The sequence below is a fragment of the Takifugu flavidus genome, chromosome 2 (genome assembly GCF_003711565.1).
Source record: "Takifugu flavidus isolate HTHZ2018 chromosome 2, ASM371156v2, whole genome shotgun sequence".
In the NCBI taxonomy this organism is placed as follows: Eukaryota; Metazoa; Chordata; class Actinopteri; order Tetraodontiformes; family Tetraodontidae; genus Takifugu; species Takifugu flavidus.
In genome coordinates, this window is record NC_079521.1 from 14,616,420 (window position 1) to 14,636,390 (window position 19,971).

A 19,971-nucleotide genomic window follows, 5' to 3' on the forward strand; every position below is an offset into this window, starting at 1 on the left:
ACAATTAATTATTAATAACTGTCTATGAACTTTATATGTAATTGCAACAGTAACAGTAATTACAAATAATCAGTGTTTTTGTACTGGGCCGTTTTCCTGAGGCACACATTAAATTACCAATGCAAAGGCTTTTTGTTATTCGGTAGCTGTCGTGGTAAAAGGGCACTGTGGTCAAAGCACACACACTCTTTATGTCTTACATATATGACACATAATCAATTGATTAGAGTGACCTTATGAAGTTAAACCAGTCAGATGTTACAGTCAAAGCTGGAAGCACATCCAACGTGGGTAGCATAATATGAGAAATGGATGAAACAATGGTTAGAATAATCAAAGAGGAAACTATTTGAAACCATGTCCAAATAGAGTAAACTCCTTAGGTGCCATTTCATTGTTTTCTTGCAATGAAATATACATGTATATATTCATGTATATATATGAACGCTCAAAGCAATTTTATTCCATCTGAACCCAGAGGTTGTTGTGGTGTTGGTTTATAGGGAGTGCTCTCCAGGTGTTTGTGGTGGACGACATAACAATGGTTGTTCTTGTTGAGGAACTGTCTCCTCCTAGGTCTTACAATGCCCTTTTGCTCCTTTTTTTTTTTTTTTTTTTTTAAATTTCTGATACAATGATGACATTTTAGCAAATTCTGGGATTGCTGATTAGAGGTGAAGTATCCACTAGTGCTGTAAACAAAGGCATTGTTGACAGTTCTCCAGGTGTAAGATGTCAAGAGAGAAATGGACAGTAAATATGGTGGTGATTATGTTTTTAGTGCTGTTCAGTACCTTCATCGGAGGAGTTCTTTCCCTCACCTTCATTACAGTAGTGAGAGCAGCAATTCACAAAAGTAAACCAGTCCTACTATCCCTACTATCCCAAAGTGGGTATCTAACAATACATTATTTTCCGTTATCGGGTTTAAGGTACTAATATGAACCTAAAGGGGAGGTGAGTCAAGAGGGACCACTTCTTTGATAAATACCATTGCCTTAATCAAAATATTTCTTCAGAATGTCTTCCACAGCAGGCCCATTATAAAGCCATTATTGGAGGGGCAGAATCATCAGCCTTTTACCTGCAACAGGCCTGCTCAAGGCGCTTCGCTTTTCAGGTGTGTGGCACATTTGAAGGTTTCCTCCTTTTGTCTTTTCAGCCGTCGGTGTCACAGACAGCTGCGCGCCGAGCTGTTATTTTGTCAAAACATTCCAGGGTCTCTCCAGCACCCTGCAGCTGAAGCATCAGCTTTGTTTCCTTTGATAACTAAGATATCAGAAGGAGCTGTTCTACCAAAGGAAGCCCCTGTGTGGATATTAACTTTAAGAGAATTAAGTTACCACAATACCTCATTCAGGAAGGCAGGTGATATGAATAAACCCTTCTCAAAGATGGCTGCTGGTTTATGGTTAAATGGTAAAGACAGCATTACGCTACGGTGACTTGTTAGTATGGTACACCTCTGCGGGAAGTCCTCATGATTGTAGGATTCAAGGTCAACTGAATGCAACCTTGATGTGGCAGAAAGTGAAAGTGCTTTCAATCCGAAAGAGAAATGCTACTAGCACTGTTTCTATGTCAAGAATAGTGTTTCTGTGAGGCCCTAGGAGCATTTTACCAGTGCAGCAATATGTGCCTATTTGCTGTGTATTGATTAACAAATAGAAAATGGTGCTTCAGACTGTGAGAAGCTCATTCTGGATGGACAAAGCTTCAAATGGACAAGATTGATGATGCACATTAAAAGATAATTTGGGTGTTTAAATTGGTCAAGTTAGAGGAAAGGGCTGTTTGGATGCAGCAACACGTGTTTCAGCCAAAATATCGATGTGACAGGGAGTGTGATTGATTATAATTTGCATGTACGGAAATTGCAAAGGCATTTCAAAAATGATTTAAAAAAAAAAAAAAAAAATGTGCAGGAAAAATGAGTCGCTTTCCCCTGAACTCAGTGAAATTAATCTCCACAGCAATATAAAAAAACATATCCAGTTTGCATGCAAACTTTTAAAGTTCCTGACAAATGGTAAAAGAAGTCCACACGTATTAAAATATCCTCCTAAAGCCAATTAATTATGGAGCTAAAACAGCAAGTTTGCCCAGCTGGACTCAAAGATGCAGATTTGTGAAAAGATGGGCCACCAAGCCATTTCACAAAAGGCCAGACCACCTACTGTTCCTTCAAAGCGTTTGGCAGACTATGAATCACAAAAACACAGACTGACAGACATCTTATTACAAAAAAGCTTGTCAAAAAGATGTGAAATAAAATGTTACCATGACAAAACAACACTCAAACTTCTGTGCCTACCAGTGTTGTGTATCCCCCCACACACACACATATAAAAACAGACTAATTAGAAGCTATAAATGAGGGTGTTTGGATCATATTCGGTTGAGAAGCTCCTGGGGGCCCAAGGTGCCCTCTCACCCAGCAGCGTGGAGAGAGGGCACCTGCTGGAGAGAATTCACACCTCAGCTGCCTCTCAGATATGGTCGTCCTCGCTTCACATCGGCTTTTGTCTATTTTCCTCAGTCCCTGTCTCCATCATTTACTGGTGAATTCTTTGTCAGCTCCCATCCTGCGTATTCTTCCCCCTCACCCAGAACTCCTGCCAAGCCATGCACATCTGGAAAGGAGAATGATTGCCATCTTAGCCCTTCCTTCCATCTTTAACAGATGGCCTCTGGATCTTAACTGCTCTCCCCCACAATAAGCAAAGGCTGCCGGCATACACAACAGCCAAGCTTCGGGATGGCTGCATCATATTTAACACTTATAATTCACACCAGTAATAATCTGCTCAGGTGACCGTGGGAACTGGCCAGCTGCTTAGTGAGGCTGGGTTGTAACGCTCAGATATGTTATACAACTGAGATGGGCCGGAGTGGAACTTTAAAATCATGAAGTGCAGTAGAACCCTTCCTCTTACACCTAGAGCTGATATGCCACACGTTTTTAATTTGGATTCTCTTCAATGGATTTTTCAGTCGTTGTTACGTTGATGTTGCACTGCTCATATTTTTAGTTTTACTCTTTCACTGTGTCACAATCATTTCGCCTGTCGCTACGTCTCAAAGGTGCTATAACTGTGCATATTGCCTGTGTCTCATGGTTGATGACACAAACATTTAGATCATCAAATATTAAACTTGAATACTTCAATTAGTTTACCTGTAAACAAGGAAACCAAATTCCTGTAGTTCAATTATATCAAATGCTGGTGTAGCTCGGGCCCAGAGTAGTTAGAATGTAGCTGGATTATATATATTACCAGGAAGCAGAAGCTTTCCAACAGAACTACAACTACATTCATTAAATTTATTTTACTATGGATAAAGGATTTATACTCATTTCAAAAGTTATATTTTCAATCAGCCACTGTGTACATACGTGCTGAGTGAAGTTGTTCTTTAGGTGGAGCTAGAAGACAGTGAAGGGACCTTTTTTCTATGTAGCCTTATGCTTCCCCGAAGACTGTGTTGCTAACTTTTTATTTTCAATATTTCCAGTATCGTAAGGTCATGACCTGTCTCTCCAAAGACAGCAATTCTCCTCATAATAACAAGGCTGTTTTTTAGTTCAGCTTGGTTTTATTAAACCATGTCACTTGAAGTGTTTTTCCCTCTGCGCCAGGCAACTTTGTCCAACTGTAGCACTGGAGCTGTATTATGACTCTGTACAGTCGTTGTTAAAGTAGAACAGAGGAACACTGGGAATAAGTCCCAGTAACAAAAGGGGAAAAATAGATTTACAGGAGAAATGGGTTATTGTACAAAGATAACAATAATAGTAATAATAATAAACACAAACCATAGCATAAAAATAAACCAAGGTTGCTGTGGTTAAGTCTCACATGGACTTCTCACATTCGTATAATAAAACAGTCCTTATTAAGAGAATTTAAAGTGAGGGGAAAAAAGAAGCTTAAGCTTTTGGGTTTATTCCATTATTTCATGCATGAAGAAGCAAAGCAATCCTGTCAACATGCTAGTTTCTATCTACACACCATCGGGGGTGGCTACAGTCTTTTAATAATTCCAGCAGTGTGAAACACTGTGTCAGATGGAGGGAAATATCACTAAATGGAGAGCTGTTCAGCAGTCCCATTAAGGTTTGCCTTATGATTTGTCTGCTGCAGCCTTGTGCTCACTCCTAAACAGTTGGCCTGGGGAATTTCTTTCTGAAAATCGCATTTGCCCTGCTTTCCTTAAACACCTCTTTCCCTTGGTGGTACACCAGCGGCACAGGTTTATCTATATTTAGCATCGCTGATTATCCCGGCCTTACCGGCAGATGTTTTATGATGCAACCTGTGTAATATGTTAAAATGATTCAAAAATAGGAGGGTAATCCTTTAATGTTGACATCCTTCTTGTTTCGTCCTAAAATATGTCTAAATCACCTACTGTTGGAATAATTTATTTGGTTAATTTAAAATAATAATTACAATAAACTTTCTTTTTACCTTCATATTTCCAATCAGTCCAGCGTGATCTCTCCACAGAGACTATTCAGTAGCTAAAACTAGAGCACGAGAGCAAATCTTGTTTAAAGAGGCAATATCTTGCTCAGAGAAGTTCAAAATAAAAGGGATCCCTGCAGCGACAGGGTCCTGAAACCGGTTCGTACCATCAGAATCACGCTGTCATTGCTTACATGATCCTGCTGCCTTGTTAATGGGATCTACCAGCACAGAATGGCAGCCGTATTTTAGCTTTTTCATGTTTCCTGACCAGTTGTGGCCATGCTGTGACATTATCATGCTATAAAAATGAGAGATGGAAACATTATGCAGTCTGGCAACAATTACCGTAAACCCCGCCTGCCCGGGCTGTCACCGACTGCCGGGAAACAATGCACCAATTTTAGCGTATCTCTTCCTCCAAATAGTTTGTAATTTAAAAGTTTTGACTGTATGGCCAGAATCCTTCTTCAGGTAAACTCTGCAAAGACTACGGCTTTCTGAAGTGGTTGGCAGTATTGGGTCATCGACTAGTGATGGTTGAGTCGTCTTCATCTGGTGAGTAACCATAATTTATAATTCCTCCTGTTGTGATGAAGATGTGATTTCGTGTTTGCGTCCTCCTCACCTGCAGATGTTTTCACACTGTTGCTATCACAAGTGCAGTAGTGTGTCTTCTGAAGGCCTCACGTTAGAAATACACCTTACATTAGTGAGGAGTAAATCTTATTTAGTTCTGTTCTGAAAGAATTACTTAATCGGTTGAACTCGGGGGCAGAGTGTGTCATCTTTGGAAACCACAATAAGGCTTTTTTTTCTGATAGCATAAAAGACTGGGCTTGATTAAATAACCCAAGGAGAGCTCATGGGAAGATCTGCTTAGCTTATGTTCAACCTGTTTCGAAGCAATAATGAAACATCATAAAACTGCTGGTGGGTAAAGCCTTTTCTAGACTTGAGTGTTTTAAATAGTCCTCATCGCCAGGCAGGCTACAAGGATGCTTCTCAGAAAAGAGGAAAAAGATACAATGAAAAAACTTTAATCAGATCTGAGAAAATGACACCACAGAACAAAGTCTCTGGTCTTCCATGGGGCCAGTCAGCACCAGCCTGTAGGTAACCAGACCCTGCATCACTCAGAGTCCTGCCCTAAACCAAAGTAAAATAGTTTCTTTACAAGCTTTGATAGATTTCTGAGATCACACACATTTGATGCCAATAGTAGCCCAGAGATTAGAGCAACAGCGCACATGAGTATGTGCTAGTTCTGGACCTGCAACAGAAAACCAATCCCCCTCCTACCATCAACAGCTATCATCAAAGTGCAGTTGAGCAAGGCACTGAACCACCAATTGTTTGGGGTAGCTGCACAGTTGCCAACAAAGAAAAAGTCATAATAGCACTGAGCTAGTGTGGGTTCAAATCCCTGAGTGGGTGTCAAACTCTCCCAGAATTCATCATCCAGCCAGTTTGTACAAGTATAATTTTTTTTTCCTGTGTCAACTTGTCTTACTATTATTATTATTCTCCGTTAAAAAGCATTTTCCAAAGGCAGAGCTCTCCTTGGACAATATTCTGCAGTCACAAAAGCCCATTTTATTATTCATAACACCACTTTGACTTGTTTTGTGTCATTGAGAATGTGCAAACTGACTCCTAATGTATTCCAATTTTGCATTTCAAAATTAGAGTGATTTGTGTCATTACAGCTCAGTCAGGTTGATGGAGGGGTAGACAGAGCCGCTGAGATGTTTTTGGAATATTAGAAAATTTTACTTTTGTAGTTTTCAGTGGAAACTATATGCACAGGCGTTCAATGAGGGACATACGGTATAATTCCAAAGAAAGTTGTGTTTGGCTGTGACAGATGCATTGATATTGGGGCCAGCAGTGGTGGCAAAAGGGAGGTAGAGGTATATGGATTTTATTTTTTTTAAATCAGCTGCTTTTACCTCAAATTTGGAATATTTGAAAACTTTGAAGCAATTGACAGCATGCCGAACTTGTCAAGGTCCTTGCCAAATAAAAGCAGCAGATGACCATGTAATGGCGGCAGCCCCTTGGCATGAAAAGGGAAGATCTGCACATAGTTTTGCAGCTTTTGTTGTTGTTGTCTATTTACTTAACTTTCCCTAGATGGTGCATTTGCACGCAGCATAGTCCTCACAGAGCCTGTTTGTTCCATCAACGTTAAAGGAGCCGAAAGGGGCTCCCATTTCAGATTTAAATTTGACTGGCTCCATTTGAATTTCCATCATTCAAACGATGGCTGTGACCTTCTGCAATCATAGAGTCGCAACTCTTAAAGCATGAGTATTTTACTGCAGAACATCATCTTATCCAGAGTGTTCCATCAATCCTCTCATACAGGCAAAGCTATCTCCTCCAGATCAAATGTAGTGTAGTGAGCTCCGTTAAACAATTAAAGCTCACATAAATGCGGAATGGGAAAAGGCTTTTAGTGACAAGAAAAGAAAAATGATGAGCTGCAAAGATATATCTCAGTTTAACTCTCTTGATTTAAAAAAACAAAAAACAGAGTATACAAAACAGAACCATAATTTACTGTGATGGCACTGGCTGTGCCAGTCACAACCTTTCCAGTTTCTTAGAGGTGGGCCAACCTTGGCCAAACCACGCAGTTCATCTGTCCTCACATCTGTTCATGAACAAAACACCACCCCCTGTTTACATGGCTGATTTAAAATAATATGACCTCTATGGTAATCACTACATGCAGGTAGAGATGAACAGGCCAGGCTGGTTGTAAGAACACACACTGTCACCGCAACCCTGCTACATCAATTGCCACCCTTCATCTTTTTGCCTCGTTCTCTCTTTTTTTCTCTCATTGCATCCATGACTGTCTCACAGATTCCACTCCTGGCAGTTTATCTAACTCCACAGGCCTCCTTCATCACAACAGATCTCCAGCTGTCATAGCAGCCTTCCTCCTAGTGACCACAGCGAGAAGGGTTCCTCACCAACACACCAGGCCCTCCGAGGAAGCAGGAAGTAGGCACAAAGACATCATGTTCCAATCCACTGTGGCTGAGCCAGTTAGAAATCACAGCTGGAGGCAAACACCTTACAAAAATATAAAGTGCCAAAGCATCTATTCCTTTGCTTTTACTTTATCATTTTCTACTTTGTACCAGAAGCGGCGCTCCATTTTCCCTCACTTTCTGCCCTATTTCGCTAGACTCGTATCAGCACAGGTAATACGGACTAACATTGGAAATAAACTCTTCTAATCTCAACAAAGTGGCTGTTACTTTATCCTACGCAGTCATCTGTGGCAAATCAAAGGTTTTATGCAAATAATGGTTCTGATGGGGGTCTTACGTTTCATCCAAATAAGCAGGAATATCAGGTTGTAAGCCGCACGGCTTTGAACTCGCTGTGTAAACAAGTGTCAGGCTTCATGCTGAAAAGCAAACCTCCCCGACGCTCAGCTGTCAAAAGCAGACTATTTTTCCTTATATTACACCTTTTCTAATGAGACGGCATAAACCGCAGAGAGGTTTACGTTTTTAATCAGGTGTGTCTGGAGAGTGAATCACCTTCTCTGCTATATTTGAAACTCCTGTGACCTTAAAGAGCTTAGCGCTTCCTTACTGTACATGTAAAGCTGCAGACTGTCAGCTGTGCAAACTAGATAAATAATGTTCTCTAACTGCTGCAGTTCAGATGTCAGATTTGTAGGCTTTTTTTGTTTTTTTTTCATTTTGCACAGTTTCGAACAGAAAACTTTCCTAAACATACACACTATACTTCCACAGTGTGTGTGCGTCTTTTTTTTCTTCTATTTTTTCCATTTCAATTGTATTTCAGACATGGCTTCAGGACTTTTGGAACCCAGTCCTTGAGGGCGATAATCCAACCGGGTCTTCTGACCTACCAGGTAGAAAACTCTTTCACCTGGCCTCCACTTGCCTTGGTGAAAGCTGTTTTCTCTCTGGGAGGACAGAAACCCCGGCTGGGTTGCGGCCCTCAAGGACTGGGATCCCGACACCCCTGCTTTGAGGTTTTTATAAATTAACCACTGTACTTTGAGATATTTGCAGTCTGCCAGAGCGTATGCTCGGAAATATAGTGCCAGCCCAGGGCACAGCTGTCTCATAAATGACAGGCGCAGCAGAAAGACAAAGCATGGTGTGCAGTATTTATGACCAGTTTTTAGGCATGTACGGATGTGGTGCTGAGTGCTCTCCGCCGTACTCACCAGTCTACTTATCCTGACCTACATAACCTACGTGTGACAACAAGGATTGTCAGATGAGAGATGTCAAATCTCCATGAGAAAATCTTGTTTCCCTCGGACGTGGGCGGTATCTTGCACTCAGAGTAATGCGGAAACCCATCAAATCACCGGAAAGCTTCAAGAGGAGGGAGAGAGCGAGATTCTACCTTTGCCAAGTGGTGTGCAAATCATGATTGGTGATATTTACCAAGGTTGTCAGATATTTGCCATTTGGATTCATGCTGCTGAAGGAAACGGTGTGAGTGAATGGAAATCTAAGCATTCATCAAAGGTTGCAAATGATGTCCTTCATTTCTTAAATTAATTATTTTATTTTATATTAAAGGATTTTTGTCTCACACCAGGGCCCAAATACATTATTTAAACTCAAATGAAACACTGGAAATCACTTGTAATAATGAAATAAATTGCAGTAGTCGGTGACCACTTCTATTCAACACCGCACTTGCAGTAGGTCGCGTTTGTTGCATTGCGGCAACAACCGTGGTTGCATGTTTGTTTGTGCCAAGCTGAGCCGGGTTGATGCCATCAGGAGTGGTTGTGGTCTAGATACCACACAGGCAGCTCCGTAGCATGCCAGATGCAGCGTCGCCACCCGTGGCACTGTTTCAACCTGGAATTTAACGGTTCATGTACGCCAGGGCTGAACCATCTGGCCTTCCAAAGAAATTTTTCCTGTAAGAAAAATATCATGTATATTAGAAGCCACAGATGAAACTTCTACACAAACTGTTAGAACTTTTGTTTTAGCGCCCCAAATATGTGATGCATTTGAGCAGAAAAGGTTTGGTCCATGTATTATCATTATTTATTGTGTATTATGACACATCAACCTGCAGTTTTACTGACTGCATTCATATACATCAAATTTTTTTTTAAAAAAGATAGCATTTGAGTTATTGTGTTTTAATAATAAGTGATTTACACTTCCTGTAATGTATATTTTTTGCCACCTTTTGGTTGATTAAGAAACTAAGGAAATAGTTATGTCTGTAGAGAAGAGAACTATGGGAAATAAGAGCATACATGTGACACATGATAGGGATCCCATTCCAATTACTGTATATGATAATAGGAATTAAATATATCTACCTTTCTCGAGCTTTAGAAATTTCAAAATTGAACCTTTTTGATATTAAATTTTACTGGGTCATATTCATTATTCTACTAATGAGCTGAATAAATCTGTAGCCCTTCATCTGTTATCTTAGTGAAGTTAAGTCAACTGTTTCATCCATGAAATGCTCTGTTTTTTATAAAGTAACATTAGAAACCTTAACGTTTAAAAAGAGGCTTTATTGCAGAGAAGTATGAGATTCCGGCTTAAAGAGGACCGTGACCGGGGACATGATCATTGGGATGCAGAAAAAGCCATTTTAATCTGTACACTGACATAAAGGCAGCGCACCTTTCATTCCATTCTTTTTTTTTTTTTCTTTAAATTTCCTGGTAATTATGTAAAGTTAGCCTAGGAATGAGAATCATTCAGGGTGAGAAACTGCTGCGTGAGAAAAGAAATATTTTAGACACGGTGCTTTCTGAAACCCTTTTCAGCCGTCACAATAATAATGAAATGATCGATCAATCAGTCCATCAGTCATTATGGTGTGAAATGAATCAATAGCTTAATCTGTTGAGTAGTCCCTCTTTATGCGCTCGATCAGTTAGCCAGTGTCAGTCATACAAGCTCTACATAATTTCAGAAGCGACTTCTTCTCTTCTTTCATTTCCCCATGTCGGACACCTTGTTGTGAACCGGCGAGAGGCAGAGCCGCGTCGCAGGGATCAGAGCAGACGCTGTCATTCCCTTGTCACTCCGGTGACACTTAGAAAAAAACCTGGGTGTTCAGATGTGCACTGAGCTGTGGTCACAGCTTTAACGTGGGGCCAGATGCACTGTCACACGCTCGTGTCTTTCATTGTGATGATCCGCCTGTTCGAGGCCATGATGGAGACAGGGAGGCGGGCGGCGGCGGTGAGCAATATATCTGAAGCCGGAAACGTTAGGAGAGCATCTCTTGTGTTTTCCATTAAGGTAGCAGGAATGCGATAGCAGTGATGTTGGAGCAGATAACTGAAAGAGACAAAAATGGAAATGGAACCCTTGTTTCTGCTGAATAACCTAAGGCTAACATGATTCACCAGTTAATCCTGAACACTCAGCTTGCTGCTCTACTTTAAAAACAGTAGCAACTCAAAAAAGTAGATAACTTGTTTGACTTGCATCGTCATGACATACACACAAAGGGAACTTTACGTACAGCTTAACGTATTTTACAGTAATAAATGTACAGGTTTGTGGCGTGACACCTCTAATACAGATTGACAAGGTAATATCAATCCAGTTTGAGTATCCTTAAAGATAATTTCCTTGCAGTTGGTTAAGTAAATGTCAGGGAGTGTTTGAACAAATCAAACCCTCAAATGGGGGAATCTTTGTGTTATGTGGCACACGTCTCTGGGGATCGACTGTTATTTACACCCTCTCATCCCATCTCCGTTGTTGCTGTGTGGATGCATCCCCTTCTCACTTTGTTGTAGATCAGCTCACAGTGTCTCTAACTGTCAGTCGCAGCCCTTTAAATCCCTCAAGGCCTATTCTATTTACATTAGCCATTAGCCAAGGAAAAGGCCTTTGCCTGCTGTTTAGCTTATTTAGCAAGTCTTTGTTTTGCTTTCCTCTTGCTGATTCCAGTTTCATTGTTCCGTCCCTCGCTCCTCAGTGACAGAAACCGGGTGTTCCTTTTTTGTTATCATGACAGAGTGCAAGTTTGAGAATAGTTTTGGTGGTTCAAAGCAACAGAGGATGGTCTAATCATATGCAGACATGGATTTAATCGCATTTGTCAGTGGCTTTGGAGTTCAGAGACGGGCCGAGGCGTGACACCCATTGCTGCATCCATATTGGTGATGAATAAACTCTTGAAACAAAGGGAGGGAGGACGAGGCACAATGCTTTGATCCAAAGTAAAAGTTGCCAGCTGCCATTTCCAACCATTCACCATACAAAAGCCTGGTCCCACTGATAGTAGGTGTTGAACAGATGCCAACAGAAATTTCTCAGATTTTCAGTATAATCTGTTTATCACTGCGGCCAAAGTATTTAGCTATCAAAGTGAATGATTACTCTTTTCAAAGTCTAATTAGATCACTAGCATATTTCCAAACTTGCTGGAAAACTGACATTGGTGGTGTTTGAAAACTGTTGTCAACAACAACAACAGTTCTACCGTGAAAACTTCAAGTTTTATGACTACACCTTCTCTCTTGCATGGTGCTAGTTCAATAAATATTGACACTCAGAATTAGTAAAGGTGTAAAATACTAACGCCTACTTCTACAATAAATAATGCATTTACAAGTCGTGAAGAAAAAGTATGAAGTACATTTTGAGTATCAAGTACTAGTTTACTACTTCTTTAGTTGCTGTTAGAATTGATGTCACAGTTTCAAATCACTGCTGTTGAACTTTCACATCCGTCACAGTGATTGTGAGTATTCTTGGCCTTTACTTTCTATATCAGATTTCTATTTCCATACATCTCAAAATAGAGCAATGTTGGCTCTGTAGAAGGGAAAAAGGTGTGAAAACGGCATTGTGGCGAGTGACATATAGTGACGGAACAGGTAATTGTCATTAGTCGGTATTGACGCTTCAGCTCCGACCAAAGAGAAGTGTCTCTAGTCGGATGATTGTCCCCATGGTCATATTCTGTTACTGTATTATTGACCTTCCTGACATTCTGTTCAAATTGCATCCTGTTGTTGTGGAACCTTTTACTGGTAACTGTCTTTACTCTCATCTCTTACATCCTCTCTGATGGCCATTGTGGCATGTTATCAAACTCTTGGCATCAAATCACTCAATTATTGATTATGAAAATAACTGTTCCGACACTTTAATACAGAGAAAACAACAGTGGGACTGCTACGATGCTCAAAGCTTTAAAGTCTGGACTCCCAGGAATTGATACTCCTAAAGTGTGGACTTTACAGCCTTTATGCAAATGCTTTTTGATACAAGTAAATGCCAATAATGGCAAATTTGCAGAATTTAGAAAAAAGTGTAAATGCCGTTCAACCATTCATAATAAAAGACCTGTCGCACAGGGACATGAGGCGTGTCTGTGTAAATAAAACATGATCATCCTGGAAGGCCCAATAATAAAGTCTTCCTATGACATGATGAGGGCACAGAATCCCTTGTTGGACAGGCAGTAATTGTTTTCAGTTGTGGTCTGACAATGCGCCGTGTCTCCAGTCTAAATGACATTTTGCGAAAGGTCCTTTTAGCTCATAAGGGTCTTGCAAACCAGACATTGGATAAGTCTGAATGGATTTACCAGATGTAGTCCTTTGCCAGAAGCTCTAATCCATGCGATGCAATTCATATGTCTACTTCATATTAACTTTCTCATGTTGCTTATTGACCTTTTCATCTGGCATTTTGCTTTGCTGATTTGAGTTGGCCCTTTCACAAAGGCTGTCTTTAGGTAGGTTTTAGTTGTATTTGTTTTCCTCTGTTCTGCTTCCAGGAGGACCTTCTCTCTTCATTCAGGTGCAAACAAGATACAGCCACACTTGATTAAATTAGTAATTATTGTGATTAAGGACATGGATGTAAATTGCAAATTTCTGAGTGCTTCTCAGAAATAATACCCCTCAAATCTGACATTTATTTTTATTGTGTGTGTCTGTTTGAATAATGCAAATTGCAAAATACAGCAGGGGAGCATGTGTCACCAATGATGAGGCTGGTTCTTTTTGTCTTTCCAGTCATGAACTTCATGCGGAATCCAGCCACTACAATCCCAAGAATATGAGTGCCTTTGCTTTCTTTTTAATTAATCCCAAACCCGAGGCTACTGGCAGAGATAGAGTGAAACAGGCTCAGTCTGCTCAACATGAAAGTTAATTTGATCATATTCCTTTTGAAGTGATGGATCATTCTACAATAAATAAGAAATAAAATCTATCGCTTTTCGACTTTTCTTTATATATGTAAAACAAATCTTGCTATTAACACTTAATTGCATTTAAATGGTTTTGAGTAAACTGCCAAATGTCCTCATTAGGAATTATCATCATTCGCTGACAGCTGATGGAAACTTGTCATGGATCTAGATTAGCCAGTAACATTTGAGAGTGAATGGTAATAACCAGTAAACCAGTAACAAAGGTATGTTTGCTTCCAGCATTGTGCCAGACAAGTGAGAACTCACCTGTTAATCACATGACCTCTGGGCATGACTTCTGGTGACTCTGTTGCACGTCGAAGCAGTGATCGATTCAGACAGACATGTTTCACCTGAGGGACATTTGTACCAACCTGTGTCACAGCAGCCATGAAACAAAAGCAGAACTGGAGCAGATCTGGTGGAATTAATAACATTTTAGGATTCTGCAGCTCTGTTTAGTGAGATACACACTTTCAAACAACTTCTATGTGTTTTGACCCTGAATGGATCATTAGTAACACCTACGATACAATTACCCTTTCCTGCAAATGTGGCCATTTTATAACATTAGCATTTATGTTATTATTAATATATAATGCTTACCCACTGACAAAGAATTAAAATAACAAATATGATATAATGGTTTCTTACTTTATTCTCTCTCTTTACCACCATATGCACTGGTGCAGTGGAGACTAAAAAAAAACTTTAATCGAGGTATAATTAGGTGTCTAATTTAGCCACATTGCCTCTTATTTTACATTAAGCAGGCATTAAATATGAAATTACCCTAAAAGCATTTTCTAGAGGGAACAGCACACAGCAGCTTATATCTGCGACTGCGGCACCGTTTCTGTGAAAGCATCTGTCACTTTTACTGACACTAAATACGACTGAAGCAATCTGACTGAGATTTGATGAGTACAGTTTGCTGTATTTCGCTACCCACAGGCCATGTTGAGGAGACTCCAAATTGGCCCCTGAATATGAATTCAGCCTGAGGCTCTAGTTGGACATCTTATCTAAATAGTATTAATAAACACAATTTCAAGCGCCAATTTAATTCCCTTTGCGGAATTAAAAAAGAAAGCATGAGAACATCTTTCCGAATGGCAGATTATAAACAAATGTCAGGAATGAAGTCGTTTGACCAGAACAAGTTAATCATGTGTAGCGTGCCTTTTATACATGATGGAAAAAACCACATATTTCCATTACAAGCCAGCATGGAGGAGGCAAGAATTAAGAAAAAGCACGACACTGTGGTCTTGTAACGTCCCAAAAAATAAATAAATAGAAATAGTCAGATTATCTAATGGGGGCCATAAAAACGCATCACTCTCCAAACCACCCACACAAAGACAAGCAAAATCTTCATTAGTAATTGCATTTTTATTTAATCTTTTCATTTTTTTTCCAGATAAATCACAATGAACACAGCCTTTAGACAATAGCAGTTGAAATAATCCATACAAATGAATGTCTCTGGTCTCTTCACCAGTTGCCCATTGTAGCGTGGAGGTCTATGCTATCAGTGTTGGGTGTGAGAAGAAACGACACTGACAAACACCGGGTGCCCGTTGAAGCGAACCAAAAATGGCATGTTGTCTCGATGTGTGCGAAGCGGTGGCTGATAGAGTCTGTGTGCTCTTGCATCAGTGTGAGTCAGACACCAGAGGCGGTTGGTCACATTCATCAAGGCCCTGTCCTAATTGTTTTATAAAACCTGCAGTCTCTACTGGGCAGAAAAAAAAAAGATTTAAAACAAATAACACTCATAGTTGTCACTCTGCCAACTGTGTATGATGGCAACGCGTAGGTAGACGATGACAGGTCTTACATTATGCACAACCTCTTAACTATGAGTTGACCTCAGCGGCAGGCTGTGCTCTATTAGAAAGCAAATAGCCTGAGAGAGGGGGCATGGCTTTAAAGAGTACCTTCATTTTACTGGACCCAGCTCATTTCCTCCCACACTTTGCGGGCATAGCTGGGCCAAGAGCACCATTAGAGGGGACAGCACTCAAAATGTAAAAGATTGGCCATTTTTGGCCAGCCAAAGGAGTGAAAACGTCATCCTGGGGTGGCCTCTCCACACGATGTGATTCAAAGCTCTAAATAAAGCCAAGCAGCAAATGCTCAGTGCTCAGCTGGCAGATGTGTGGGCTGGAATTAAATCCATGAATTAAAAGTAAAAAATTCATTGTTTGTTTTTTAAAAAAAAAAAAATGAAGACACAAAAAGAAAGAAAATGGAGGCACAAACACACAAAGAAGGGCTGGGCAATACAGGGACACACACTGCATCTGTTTGAATGACTAAAATCTGATTGTGTATATCATCACACACTTTAGTCAAATCTCCCATATGTAAGATTATGTCCAAGTGTCTTATCAAAGAATTAAGTTATGTAGTTACGTATACCGTCAATATTATTTTAATTTCATGGTGTCAAGGCAAAATAAGTAGTCGTGCTGTTGCTGATCTAAAACTGATCTATTGTGTGCTATTTTGAGATCATACTGCCCAGCCTCATGCATGCATCCACACACACACATGCACAGTGTCCATCTATGTGAGAACAAGCTGTTAATCCAACACTAATCCTAACCTTTAAAATCAAGTCTTAACCTGTCAAACAGTCCTTTTTAACAGTGTAAATGTCCTCACAGTGCTGGTTACAGTCAAGATTGAACATACCACACACACACACACACACACACACACACACACACACACACACACGAGAATAAAAGATCCTGCATACGATTATATGAAAAGAAAAGGGAGGAAAAAACCATGAAGACAGGTGAGGAAATTTAACCCTTTTCTCTGAAGTGTTTTGCCCTCTTCTTCCGTCTCCGCTCTTCCGTAAGGGCCTCATGCATTGAGATGAAAGGCTTTGTACAGCCTTCTGAAGTGCACAGGTGTTTGTGTGCAAAACAGTGCTTTGTTGGAATCACAGTTTGCGGGGTTTGCTTGGAACAGCATATTTAACCGTATGAGCCGTTTGGATATCAAGATTGCTTTACTAAGCCCAAGATTCCAGATCATCTCCAATGTTCCCCCTGTTCTGCGCTCGTCTTCAGTAGAATTCACAGAAAACACACCAGGAGCCTCACAAATCAAAGGTACTGTTCCCTCTGATGGCTGCTGTTGACACAGATTCATTGATTGTGAACTATTTTCCCGAACACATCTAATCTAATAGCACACCGTTCTGCGAATTTCAGTGTCAGAGAATCTTAGAAAAAGTACCTTCTACTTTTATCTCAGAAAGTGGCTGAAATGTGCCAAAATTGTCCAAAAAATAAATGCATCATTTTTTTTTCCATATATATATATATTTATATAAGAAAGCCTGAATGTGAAGACACCTGGTTTTATAAACCGTGTACCTAAACAGCTAAGACATCAAATTCAAAGTAACTTAGAGAGTATTTCCGATGCCAAGTGTCTTTGCAAAGTATGAGAATTCCAACATGTGAGGATTATATACAGTAATAGCACAGACTGTTGAAAAAGGACCTATATTGGTCCTTCATAGAAAATGCACATTCTGGTGGACCAGGGCTTTATAAGCAGTCACAAGCTCCAAAGATACAATAAGCTCTCCGCGGAGACAGTAAGGCAGTTTTATGATCACCAAGGAAACCACTCCACCTTCCATATGGCAGGTTTTTCTTTTTTTTTTTGGGAAAGTAAAAACGCGATGAACCCAAGAAAGCGTACTAGTTATTGTAAAAGAAAATAGCTGCCCTGTAAAAAACTGCTCAGTAAAAATATTCAAACTGGGTGGTTGTCGCTCTTTGTTGTTGGTTTGACGTGTTTCCTAGCTCGACTGGCTCATTAAGCGTCGACAGGAAATGTATCTGATCTGCCGTGGATCTCTGGGTAAAAACACTGAAGCCAGCCTGCAAAGATGCAGAATAGAGAGGGAAAGAACACCAATAAATGAACTCAACCTAAAGCAAACTCACAGAGTTCGACAGCTACTAAGGCAACTTTTGCCAAATACAATATAAGCCCATGTATATTGCAACACAACTATATATTAATTTAATAAAATACACAATATAGCTTTTGTACACATAACAATTTGGCTCAAATGCACAGAAATTGCAGTAAAACCAATAAAAATATGTCTTTTTTTTAATGTAAACACATCTAAATTTGATACATTTACACACATAATGATATTATGTATAGTGGTTATGTGAAGGGACATTTTCTGCTTTCTTTATATTTTTGGATATTTTAAAAGGATGGCAGTGTCCTCTGCAGATTTTAATTCATTTATTTTATTTTATTTTTTTAAATGTTTCGCTTTCACACCTTGAATCCAGGACACCATTTGCTGAGAATCTTCATGACTTTTTTTTTGTTTTTGCTTTTATTTTTTTAAATAAAATGTATAAATATTATGTTGATATTTCGACACCATACATGGATTCATACATATAATCATCTATATAATCATATAGATATTATCTTTTCACAGTTGAGGAAAAAATGTCCCTTTTTATACAACTTGTGATTGCCTTAAGGCAATGCCACACACATGATAATTCACTGTACACAAGGGACTAAAAGCTGATGATGTTCATGTAAAAGACAATTACACAGATGGCCAGTTGTGTGTAACCATTAGTATGCATGTGTGTGTTTTGCGCGTCGGTGTGTGTTTGGGCAAAATGTAGTGCACATGCGTGAAATTGGGATGTGCAGCTACACTGGCCAGCAACACGGATGTTTAAATAGAGGTGCGAGACAGACACAACTCACAAATGACAGGTGAAACATGGTTACACTGTTAATAATCCTCCTCCAGCACACTGTTTCAGCTCCACCCGCCGCATGAATTGAAAATCTCTTCATGTTCAGGATGGATCCATCAGACGTTAAACACCGATATTAAAGTCAGAAAAGATAAGGTCATTTATGTGTATTTTCAGTTCTTTCACCATCCCAAATGGATTGGAATTTGTCGCGCTGCTTCCGCATCGATTGTCGTGTCTGACCATAAAGAGTCCTTCTTCAGTCAGTTCCTATGGCCATCACACAAAACAGAAATCCTCCTACACCCTTGTAGATATGTAGGATTTTACAAGAGACCATGAACAACATATGTATGAACTGGTGGGCACTTAGATAATAGCTTGCGAGGTGCCAGAGGCAGAAGCTTCTGGAATTAGCTTAAGAATCCAAAAACAAAAACAGTTTATAAATTCAGCAGAGTTCAGATGTTTGTTACGCAGTTTCTTTCAGTTGGTCGGGATTACAGCACTGAAGTGCTGAATATTAAATGTTCCCATTGTCCAGAGCAAGTACTTATCAACAACAAATACAGTGAAAGGAGCTTCTAAGAGCCTTTTAACCTTCTTGATTAATTTTGGTGACATTGACAGTTTTGGCACGAGGGGAATAAGCTTTTGTCCCCCACTCAGCCTTCATATTTCTTTTTTAAATGCCATTTTTTGTGTCACTTCCTGAGCGTGCCTGTGGCCTCACTTCCTCTGCAGTCCTGCAATAATTTGTCGATGTCTCTCACCACCTGGTCAGCGTCCATTCCATCACGGCTCACGTTGGGCTCCGCTTGCTCCAGGACACTCTCCATTTCGCCTGCCGTCTCCTGGCTGATCCTGGATCGGGCCTCTGCCAGCATCTTCGCCACTGGGTCCGAGGATGGCAGGGATGGGTAGACCTGGTCTCTGGTGTGTTTGGTTGGTGACAAATACTGACCATCGGGAGGCCCGTAATGGCCGGAGCAGGTAGCGGGAGGAGGTTTGCCTTCGGCTCCATCAGCTGGACTTTTCACTGCGGAGCAGGGAGGCATGATGGAACAGCCTTTGGTTGGACTGCCAGAGGCCGAGGGGACCTCTTGCAATAGTGGGCTGAGAGCACGTTTTGCCTTCAAGTAGGGCTTGACATTGGCGATCAGGATGGTGTGGTCCCGCCTCTCTTTACCAAAAGTACAGAATGTCTTCTTCCCATTTGGGTTGACGGGTTCGTAGGTCTCCGTCTCCTGAACTGACTCCATTCCCACCGGCACAAACATGTTATTGCGGTAGTCGACGCCCTCTGCCTGGTTTCCTCCAGCAGGGAACTGGGGCATCCAGCAGCGGTCGGAATGACCCAGGACTCGGCACTCCTCCGTGCAGTTCACACAGTCCTCATCTGTGGAAAGAGACAGAAGGACAGGATGAATGGATGGAGACAAAGGCAACGTTTGTTTCAGAAGTGTGAAGAGAACAAAGCGTAGCCGTGGAGGGGCAGGAGG

At 40.5% G+C, this 19,971-nt stretch overlaps 1 protein-coding gene and 1 long non-coding RNA gene across 5 annotated transcripts in view; one reads left to right on the top strand and one right to left on the bottom strand.

The window, feature by feature from the left end:
• The window catches only part of LOC130519519 (uncharacterized), a 30,002-nt gene extending 16,270 nt beyond the window's left edge, over positions 1-13,732 (top strand). Inside the window, exon 3 of the long non-coding RNA XR_008948349.1 lies at positions 13,510-13,732. This is a non-coding gene — a long non-coding RNA (uncharacterized LOC130519519). The remainder of the gene's footprint in view (positions 1-13,509) is intronic.
• A 1,332-nt stretch (positions 13,733-15,064) lies between these two features.
• Positions 15,065-19,971, bottom strand: part of pcdh17 (protocadherin 17) — a 46,691-nt gene continuing 41,784 nt past the window's right edge. For all 4 annotated transcript variants that reach the window (XM_057019296.1, XM_057019287.1, XM_057019281.1 and 1 more), the window contains exon 5: positions 15,065-19,868. In XM_057019296.1, coding sequence (XP_056875276.1) covers positions 19,174-19,868 — 695 coding nt within the window. In that variant the 3' untranslated portion in view covers positions 15,065-19,173. The remainder of the gene's footprint in view (positions 19,869-19,971) is intronic.